The sequence below is a fragment of the Elaeis guineensis genome, chromosome 12 (assembly GCF_000442705.2).
Source record: "Elaeis guineensis isolate ETL-2024a chromosome 12, EG11, whole genome shotgun sequence".
NCBI lineage: Eukaryota > Viridiplantae > Streptophyta > Magnoliopsida > Arecales > Arecaceae > Elaeis > Elaeis guineensis.
Window position 1 is genome coordinate 13,976,797 of NC_026004.2, and position 10,772 is coordinate 13,987,568.

The 10,772-nt window shown below is 38.3% G+C and overlaps 1 protein-coding gene across 1 annotated transcript; it reads right to left on the bottom strand.

Annotated features, from left to right (window-relative positions):
- Positions 1–2,550: 2,550 nt before the first annotated feature.
- LOC105055083 (protein EARLY-RESPONSIVE TO DEHYDRATION 7, chloroplastic) lies at positions 2,551–8,758 on the bottom strand. The gene is made up of 4 exons (XM_010936795.4): positions 7,775–8,758; positions 7,478–7,644; positions 4,049–4,133; positions 2,551–2,832 (listed from the first exon to the last, which is right to left on the bottom strand). The coding sequence occupies exons 1-4, from the start codon at positions 8,698–8,700 to the stop codon at positions 2,646–2,648; spliced, it is 1,365 nt and encodes a 454-aa protein (XP_010935097.1). The 5' UTR covers positions 8,701–8,758; the 3' UTR covers positions 2,551–2,645.
- Positions 8,759–10,772: the final 2,014 nt, after the last annotated feature.

Here is a 10,772-nt window from a genome sequence, read left to right on the forward strand (position 1 = left end):
AGGTGAGTTAGATTGATGTTATTTTTTTGTATGATGTTCATGTCTAGGAGAACGTATGACAAAATCTCAGAGTGATCTTTTTTTTTTATATATAAAAAAAGATCATTTTTTATGATTTATTTAATCTAATTTTAAATTAGACTTGTTTATCACGTTCTTTTTAAATCATGATCTACTTAGCTCAAGTATAATTCTGCAGTCTAAATAATAAAATTATTAAAAAATTTAATAAATTTAAATCAAAATAAAAAATCCAGCATAAAAAAACTTAAAATCAAATTATTGAACCGAATCGAAATTATTTTGATTTAATTTATTTAATTTTAAACTATTTCAGTTCGCATTTTGATTCTATAAAGTACAAATACGAAAGTTTGATTTTTCAAAATTTTGATTCGGTTTAAATTGAAAAAATCAAGTGCACACTCTCTCCTCCCCTTTTCTCACGGAGAAAAAAAACAAAAAATAAAAGCAAGTTAGAATCTTGTAGCCAAGTGTGTGTGTGCGTGTGTGGGGTGGTGTTTGTGTGTAGAGAGAGAGAGAGAGAGAGTTGTCATTCTTATAGCTCAATATATTGCAGCCGTCTCGTAGATTATTGAATTCGATTGCAGATCTCTGGTAGAACAATAGTTAATCTTTCTGCGATGCAAGTAATACGAGGAACTGAGATATGGATCAAGATTTTTGGCAGCATTCCACCACGATCTGCACCTTTCGGTGTTGCTTGCATCAACAAACAATAATTGTTGTTAAAATTAATAGTGTTGGTTGCTCGCATCAGCACACAAATATTGTTAAAATTTCCGTCGGCGTGCCGCTCTTATCCAGCCCAATTTGTGCAGCCTGCACGAGCTTGTCAGCTTGGCCAAGTACCCCATCTGGGGTTTGTTACCCTCGGTACTTGCGGACCTCATTCTGGAACCTAAGCCATCCTACAAGTTGAGAGATTTTTTGTGCACCGCAGTCGGTGCAGTACCGTGAGCACCCTCCGTGATGATTGGCTCATGTGTGGAGTCGGAAAAATTTTTTTTTTTTTTCGCACACCATATTTCGATTTCATACATGTATCAATTACGGCATGCATTCTGCACCACCACCCACGGTGTATAAAGAAATTCTCCCTACTAATTATGATGCATTCTGCACCACCACCCACGGTGTATAAAGAAATTCTCCCTACTAATTATGACGTAGCATTGCTTGTCTACTGTACTTTTTAACTCAAACGTCAGAGACAAAAGATATAAATATTTAAAATTAGAAATAGAGATACGTTATAAAAATTATAAAAAAGATAAGTTAGACCGAGAGATGGTAGTCATCTATATTACTCTTATGTGAATTAGACATGCCAGACCATAACATAATATTGATGAGGATGTTAGGAAGATGATCAAAAAATTTTAGATGATCAAACAGTTTAATCTGCTCTATGCTTTGTCTCCCCTAAAAGTTTTCCAAATTGTGTTCAACTTGCTCCCATCAATTAGGGATCTTCAATGGGTCCGGACCGAAGACTTGGTCCGAACAGGATAAAGGTTGACCTGTGGGCTTCTCCATTTGCATTGCCATCATCAAGGGCACAGTTCGCTTTTTTGCCCTTTAGTTAATCACCGACCCGCGTATGAAGCTTGGAAAACCAGGCTTACACCAGTTCCAAGCAGTTTGATGGAGGAACCTAACAGCATCCTTTTCCACAGGTGAGTGGAGACGAAGCATTGATAAAGCTGAGGCACCCCCCACAAAAAAAAAAAAAAAAAAAAAGTAGGAAATAAGCATGTAATGGATCATAGGTCTACAACTGAGAGATTTCGGATTATCATATATCATATGTTAAACAGATTGTGATATCCTATTTCTGAATGGACCATGGAGTGCAGGGTTTACCATCTCGGAACCAAAATTTGTATCACTCTATTATAGTATCAATATGCAGTATCGTACAAGATAAAACATACCAAATATCAATATGCTACGAGATTGCATACTGATTTGGTATATTCTATACAGTACGGTACCGGCCTATATGATAAATCTTGATGAAGTGTATATTTGAGGGATCCAACTCCAACTCCAGTACCCTCCAAATTTTTCAATAACAAATAAAGTTTCCCTGCAAAAGTTGCTTGCACCAATTATTCTCCAACAATTCTCTCTCATTAGTTCCTCCCAGTCAAACAGCTACTTTCCCTTCAAAGCAAGCACAAGCCGGTTATATTTCACTTAAGTAGGAGTTTGGTAGAAGATGCACAGCTAACCCCAAATTAAAATGACAGAATGCTTACTTATTTTTGACCTTATTCTCCTAACTGTTCTTTGTACTATATTCTTTGTACTAAGCCCATCAGCTTAGTCCATTATGGCAGATATTATCCTTTCAAAACATAAAGATTACTACATGAATATTTATGGAACTATAACATGTTAACTACGGGATACTACAGAAACTGAGCTGTTGAAATCATGCACAACACAAGAGGCAACAAAAACAAACATCTGAGGCCATGAATATTTATTTAATTTATTTATTAAAGAAAAAAAAATCCTCGACCAACACTTGGCTGCAGATTGCGAAGCTCAAAGCTTCAAGCAAAAGAGAAGAAACAAAAATGGCAGCATTTCGCAGATGCTAATTTCTTTTTACACTATTTTCGCTTAGGCTTCAGTTCAGCAGCTGCTGCTTTTACAGCTGATTTTGCTAAGTATGTGGGTTTAATGGAGCTCTTAGGGTCAAGAGCTTTCCGGATCTTGAAGACAGCCCATGCAGTTCCGATAGCATGCCCAGCAGCATCAAGGCTTTCAGTTGTGAGCTCAGCTGCTTGTTCACCATACCTACATTGACCAGCCCATACAAATTTAATAGCTTAATTCTTTTAAAGAAGTAACTCACCCTACTTTAATGAGGAAATAAGTCTTATAGATTCTGATTCTCATACAAAAGAATAGGACAGCTTGACAACATTTGGAGAGACTGCTCAAAGTGGTAGGTTTGAGATTGCATGGCAGTCAAGCAGGAATATAAACATCGAGCAAACTGGGTTTTGAGATTTGAAAATGCACTAGCTTGAAGATGAATGATCATAGGGGAACTCATATCCAATGGAACGTGAACAAAATTTCGTGCTGCCAAAGAACAAATGAGTTTTAAATGTTGGTTTCCATTTTGGTTCAGGACCCACCTCATGAAGTTCTTGTTTCAAGTTTCAACAGCCTTTCTCCGAACTACCCTTATCTTGGAGGAAGCCAAGAAAGAATTCCAGAATAAAAAAAAATAGAATAGAAGAAGACCAGTTGTTTGACACCCTTTTAATGTATTTTGGATTGTCTAATATCATTATGAATGTAATTTTGGTAGTTTTAGGCTAGACTTTTCAATATTTCACACCATTATTTTAAATTTTAAGTAATTTTCAAATTTTTCATTAAAATTGTGAAAATAAAATGATGTAATAGTGTCTATAGAGGCTAGGCCCTTTATGAAGCAAAAAACGATCAAAATGTGATAATATCTGAAAAATCTGTTTTTTCTTTTTTCAACCTTAAATGATTGCGTTCACCAAAATTTTGAACCATGGTATTGGCACACAAGGCTGTATACTGATCATCCAATCATATGGCAATCTCTTGAAATGAACATGACCACCCTAATGATACTCAGCAGAGCCATGAACCAACTTTCCATACACATTCTTCAACTTTAATGCGTGTGCGCACATTGTGTGGGCATAAATGCCGAGGCCACTACCGCCAGTTACTCTACCCACTTGACTCTTTATGTAGTTTAAAAATTGGACCATTCAATAAGCTCTGATATGTTATCACATTCTATACTGGTTGACTAAAAGGTTCATGATCATCAAGGACAACGGTGACTTAAGCTAGATGCTAAACTAATAGATAACTTGTTTAGTAGCAATTCTAAACAAAGTCAAAAGGACAAAGCTGACAATGCTTAGAACACTCAGTTAAAAGGTAGAGCTAATTTTATCTACATCATGTAGATCCAGCAAGAAGCCAGAAGACCAGAAACTCCTCACTCAAATTATACCTGTGAGATACAAGTCCAGTTGTTGCAACTGATGATGTTGACAAGACATTCTTCCCGGCCACTTCAACAGCATCACAAATCTTGCCTGTTAGGCAAGGAGAGGAACAGAGCAGAAATACTATTAGTTTATGAATCAGTAATCAGCAGAGAGTTATGAAGGAGTAGGATCAAAACAAAATAACACTTGATGCCTCTGTTGATCTCTTCTGACATCCTGGGAGAAAAAGAAAAAGAAAAAGAAAAGGCTATATATAAAATGAGTGACAAAATTACCCAAAAGAAATATAAGCTGTAGCTATGACACTACTGGCTTCATTTTGTAAAAAGTGAAATGAAAATGAATATCTGAGATCTGAACTTGTTCTTTTGTTGAAACTGAATCAAGAAATTTAAACAGCAAAAATAAACTAACCACAAGAAGCCTCACAAACTTGGTCAGATGCCTAGAACCCTCTAAAAGTTTATTATTCACCTAAAAAGAACAAGAAAATCCATGGCCTAACATCTGAAAAAAGATTAAACAGGCAGGCAAGTTGTAATATATATAAGAAAATGACAAATGCCAGAAATCTGCTTTTGATTATTGCTTGGTGATTAAGACTTGGCATTTCACTGCAAGATAATTAATTCTAAACCTCACAAGAAGCACAACTGAAAAGTGAAAAACAAAAAGAATATTTGCTATTGCCAATTCACATGGAAAGTTGGAAACCTTGAAAATTTATTAGCTAGTCAACAAAAGAAGGCACGCAAAAGATTCCTAGGCTTGCGGTAAGGCCTATGGAACAATTTGGACTTCAGTTAAAACAGGTATCCAGGAACACATTTGTAATTGACAGAGTCTACCATTCATTCCAGTTGGCAATATATTTAACCATTTCTTCACATTGAAGGCCATATATCAGTCAAAGCAAGAAATGAACAAACAGTTGTTGCATCTCCATGTTCTCCGCTTTTTTCTGTATCATAACAAGAAGCCCAAGCTGCATACTCTGTCTTGTCAGTTCCCCCTTATGTACACTCATGTAACTTCTCCAATTGTGTGACTTCTAAGCTTTCTTCCAGTGCACTGATTACTAGCTCCATCCTAGTCAGCTAAATCTCCTAACCACTAAGAAAAACTTCCTCTCTTATTCAGGCACTAGGCACTTTAGTGCCCAAAATTCAAATGATACAGCCATCTTTGTGCTTATGTTCACGAAACACATTTTGTTTCCCTGCATATGTGAGTGACTAACAGAAATACTACATATCCCAGTTCATCTAGTTCACTATATTTGACCTGAATATGTTATATATCACATACCATTGGCCTAATGAACTAAATTCAAATATTAATCACCTAATGCCTCTTGGCAATAAGTATTGTTTAGCTGCACAAAGCAATCTGACAGAGGTAGAAGCAGTACTAAAGAATTAAAACTTCTATCGAGTAACTTATATGAGCAGTAATTAATGTTGTTATCTAATATAACGATAAATATTGATATCCAAATTCAACTTCAGAAAAGATAAAAACTTCCATTTAACTAGTTAGCAGGATTTAAATGGAACATGGAGTCACCAAGGCAACCAAAAATTAACTAAAACCTTATATGTATGTAGACAGCCACATAAGTTGCAAAGTGTACTCTGTTCTGATTCAACTATCATATTCTTTATAAACCAGTACTTAGATATCAGCATATATACACTAAGGCCACCTAGACTGTTAGATCAAGCATGAAGAGAGTTTTTACACAATTCTTTGTATAACGTCATTGTAGGCTTGTAGCTGAACACCCACCGACATTTCCTAATGTAGTCCCTGGATTAATCTTTTCTTGTTCTCAATAAAGAAAAATGCTTTTAGTTTCATAGCAACTTACATTCATTCTCATGCACATCATGTTTCATAGTTCATGTAGTGTACATGCTTTAAAATTTTATAAAAGATAGGACATCCTAGTGCACAAGGCTCCTGCCACTATAGGGTTTGGGATTAATGTAGGCAGCCCTAACTGCGTGAAGAAAGGATGTTTCCATGTTTTAAACCCATGACACTTGCGAAATAATGGAACAACCTTATAGTTGTGCCAAGGCCCAACCTCATACAGGGTTTAAGATTATTTTAAAAAAAAAACTTTCACCTCATGTTAGTTTGGGTAAGAGGGTGACCTTTACCAAGGCCCTTTTCAAGCCTTCACAAATATAGGATTTACGCCAAAGAAGGAGATCAAGGAAGAAAAAATGACAGAATTTGTATCTTTATGTTCATTACATTTTTATTTGATTTTCCTATGGAGATTCTTTTCTTGCATTCTATTCTTTGTTTTAAAATGTTTGCTTTTAAAATTTCCCTTTTGAATCTTCATTAACACAAACTCACTTGCAGTAACTTACACTTTGATGGTTGAATAAGCATCAGACAACAAGCTTACCTCATTCCCTGATGGTATGGATGGAATTATCCTCAAAGTGGTAAACTGTGGTCTCAATTTAAATTATCAATGCTTAAACCATGGTCAAAATGACAGTTATATTTCCTAACAGATCATCTTCCAAAGTGCTGACACCAGAGGAAAAGGTGCTGTGTCTCAACATTTATCACCCTTGAAAGTTTCCAGTTCTCTCAGTAAAAGCAGAAAGTCTTGCACTTCACCTTGTTAGAATCATTGTTATGTCATGATCTCTCACCCTCCTCTTTTGTTTACTGATAAGGAACTACTCTTACAAGAACCAAAACCTTTAACAGGGAAAGAAAAATAGGAAGAAGAGACAGCCATCAAAAGAAAGCTAGTTGAAAGATCAGTCACCTTAGCTACGCATAACAAATCGACTAGATAAGTCTTCTTTTGTTTGATACTTTCTTTTATGGTATTTTAAGCCATAATCTCAAATCAGACATAAAGCAAGACAGATTACCTCCAACTATATTGTTGATTGATCAGAGATGAGAATGAATCTTATTTTCACTAATATGATCTGATATGTACTCAGCCGATTCATGTCTTATATCTCAAGGCTTAAGCAACCTTAGATGTACCAGAAAATTTATTGGGAGCTAAATTGAATTTATCACTACAAAATAATATTTTCCGCTCCTAGGATTACAATCAGAAGTAATTGATGGATGGAAGTTACAAATAGCACAAGTTGCAATGTTGCATCTTTTTGTGGGGAATATATGATAAATACCAGTATCATCACAAGGTCATTTGCACTACTTTTCCATGCTCATAACAATTTGCATGCATGAAAAAGAAGGCAGATCAAAGTAAAATGATACTCACCATAATGACCAGTTAAAAGACAAATAAAATGCTAGGATTTACACCCTTCCACAACTCAAAAGAAATGATCTTATGCTCGGCAGATATTGAAACCAAATGTTCGGAAATGCATATTTCATAAACAATAAAATCAAAATAAGATCAACAGGTGACACACCAAATCCATCGAGAGAAGCAAGGACGATTTCTCCTGGCAAGAGTCCAAAGAATTTCTTGCCTACTTTGGAATTTGCAACTGAACTTGTGAAGTATCCAGATACCTTCACGACCCCAGATAGGATTCCAGTTGCCACTTTCTCAGACATTTTGGTAACTCGTTTGACCCTAATCAACAAGTCAATAATCATCAACGTCACTTTCTACACACAAAAAAAAAAAGGAAGAAAGAACACAAATACACAATCAAATCTCATATAACCTATCATAATTAAGACAAAAAAAAAGAAAATGATACCGTCTAATCCTCCTCAAGGTCTCCGGGCTGACCTCCTTTCTCTCGGTGTTCTCCATCCTCTTCTTCAAGAACTCATTCCCCCACTTGATCCGATCGGTAGTCACATCTCCACACCACAGAATCCCCTTCACCAGCTTCCCCGACCCTGCTGCGATGGCCTTGGCCACGCAGCCACTGTAATCCTCCACATTGGGCGCCAATGTCGTCCAGTACGCCTCCGAACGCTCCTCCATCATCTCCTTCTTCGGCCCGGCTTCCATGATCTCCGCCGGCGTGATCTCCATCGCCACCGACCCGTCCAGCACCGTCGACGCCTCCTTTCCTCTCACATTCTGAACTGAGAACCCGCTGCAACTCTCCAACATCCCATCTAATTCCTTCAATAAGCTTTCCTGCCCCTTGGAAGCGAATGTGAGGCCGTAATTGAGGAGGTCGGCCGATCCGTCCTCACCGTCATCAGCGGTCCCCTCGGGAACGTGGAGGGAGAAGAAGTAGTGCGAATCATCGAGCTTCACGGCGGCCTCGTCGCGGGTGAGGGGCCATTGGACGGCGTCGTCACCGGCACCGACGCGGGCGAGAACGGCGACGATGCTGTCGCCCTGGCGGACTCGGAGGATGGCGAGGTCGCCGGAGGCGAGCTCGATGCTGTGGTGCTTGTCGATGAGGTGGAGGAGGGCGCCAGGGATCTCGAGGAGGGTTTCTTCGACGGGGGGTGAGAGGTTGACGGGGTGTTCGGGGTTCTTGGGGTCGCCGTCGGGGTCGGGGAAGAGGTCGCCGACGATGTCGGCCATATCGACAGTGGGGTAGAGAGAGGATGAGGGTTCGGGGGGAGCGGAGGGGGTGGGATTAGGGTTGGAGAGGAAGGGGGAGAGGGCTTCAGGGTTGGTTTGGAGGACATGGGGGTATTGTGGCTGCTGGGAGGCCATGGCTGGTTGTTTGGATGGGGAGAAAGACGGGAGAGAAAGGAAGAAAGAGAGGAAGAGAGGAAACTAACGGAAGGGGATAGAGGAACTTGGGACTGTACCGGTTCTTTCTTTTTGGGGGCAGGGGAGAAAAAATAACGGTCGCGAGAAGCGGGGAGGTTCGTTGCCGGAATGGCTCTGCTCCTATGGCGGGATGTTTAAACTTACCAAGCCCAGGCCTCCCCTGAAGTTTGGGCTATCAGAGTTTGGGCCTTCCAATTACAGGTGGTTTTACCACCTAGTAGATATCACGCGCATCTAATCACATTGGAAGAGAAATTCTTTGTCCACCATCTCAAGTAGAGGAAAAGTGCACGACTTTATCCAATTAGACCATATAGTATAATAAATAATAAGATATATATTTGATATAGGTTAAATTTTTTATAAAAAAAATTTTTTGATTAAAATATTTTTCTTCTTTTTTATTTTATTTTGCTCGTGCTTGGCTAAGATATTATAAATAACAACAAAACATTGTAACAATTAATAGAATGTCATAGAAAATAACATTAGCATAATAATAGTATAACATCCTATGACATCGAACACAGAATATCATAATATTATCCTGGATGTCATAGGATTCATAGAAAGTCCTATAAGATATCAGAAAGTGTCAGGAGGTGTTGTAGAAGGACAGTATCTTTAGTCCCATATAAATTGTAAGTCAAGAGAGAGTATGGCTTATATGGATTAAAACATTCTCTTCCACGTGAGTTGCCTTTTAAAGGATAAAAAGGGGCTCCAAATGACCAAGGCTCATTAAAGCCTTAGACCCATTGAAACCCAAAGATGATCAAAGTCAAAACCAACAATACCTCATGTATGCAGGAGCGGAGTTAACCTAACTATCCAAACCATCCGACCCATTGACTGCAACATTTTGCCCCTTAAAAGGCACATCATATGGAATGGATGATCTCTTTTTATGTAAGCTAAAGTCTCTTTTGACTCACAACCAATGTGGGACTAATGATGTCTTCCCTTTTACACTACAACAGAAAATAATAATAGCATTTTTTTCTTTCTTCTATGACATCTTGAACAATATATATAACTTTCTGTGTCTTTATATTATTTTTCGATAATTGTTTAGAACATCGTAACAATCAACAAAAGGTCATAGAAAATAACAGGACATTATAATAATAGTGTTGCGGACAAAGACTTAGCCCGTCACGTGAGGTATTGTCCGTTCTGGCTCATGGACCTCACGATTTTATCCTTTAAAAGACATCTCACGTGGAAAGAATTTTTTCCTCTTTATAAGTGTGAGTCTCTCTTGACTCACAACCGATGTGGGACTATTAGTGCCCTTCATATTATTAGAACTACAATAAAGCCCCCCAATCAAGGAGGACTCCGACGTGTACAGTTCGAGAAGCCCCATAGTCAGTCGAGGCGGACCTCAGCTCGAGAGAATCGAGGCGGACCTCGATTCCTTCTCGATGCACCATTGTTGCGGACAAGAGCTCGGTCCGTCACATGAGGTATTGTCCGCTTTGGCCCATAGGCCTCACGGTTTTGCCCTTTAAAAAGTACCTCATGTGGAAAGAATTTTTTTCTCCTTATAAGCACGAGTCTTCTTTGACTCACAACCGATGTGAGACTATTGATGCCCTCCATATTATTAGAACCACAACAAATAGTATGACATTCTATCACATCCTATAAACAATTATCGAAAACTAATATTAGTAACACAAGATATCATACAAAGACATACAAAGTCATATATATTATTTAAAATATTATAAAATAAAAAAAATTATTATTATTTTCTGAACTTATATAATTTTCTGTGAATCGTATGACATTTCGGATAATGTTTATAATATCCTATACTTGGTATGATATTCTGTGTCAATAATATTACTTTTTGATAATTGTTCATAGGATGTCATATCATTATTGTTGCGGCCAATCGCCTCGTCGCCCGATCGCCGGGGTGGTGAGCGTGCACCTGCAAAAGGAAGTCCGCACTGACCGAAGGCGGCTCCGGCGGGGACCCTCCGACGGTCAAGTCAGAGAGG

What these genes read in the sequence shown, in the direction of transcription:
- LOC105055083 (XM_010936795.4), bottom strand. Translation starts at nt 8,700, where the DNA reads ATGGCCTCCCAGCAGCCACAATACCCCCATGTCCTCCAAACCAACCCT. An exon ending in TGCTTCTCTCGATGGATTTG is followed by an intron (nt 4,134 to 7,477) that starts GTGTGTCACCTG and finishes CTTGCCTAACAG; the next exon opens with GCAAGATTTGTGATGCTGTT. An exon ending in ACTGGACTTGTATCTCACAG is followed by an intron (nt 2,833 to 4,048) that starts GTATAATTTGAG and finishes TGGTCAATGTAG; the next exon opens with GTATGGTGAACAAGCAGCTG.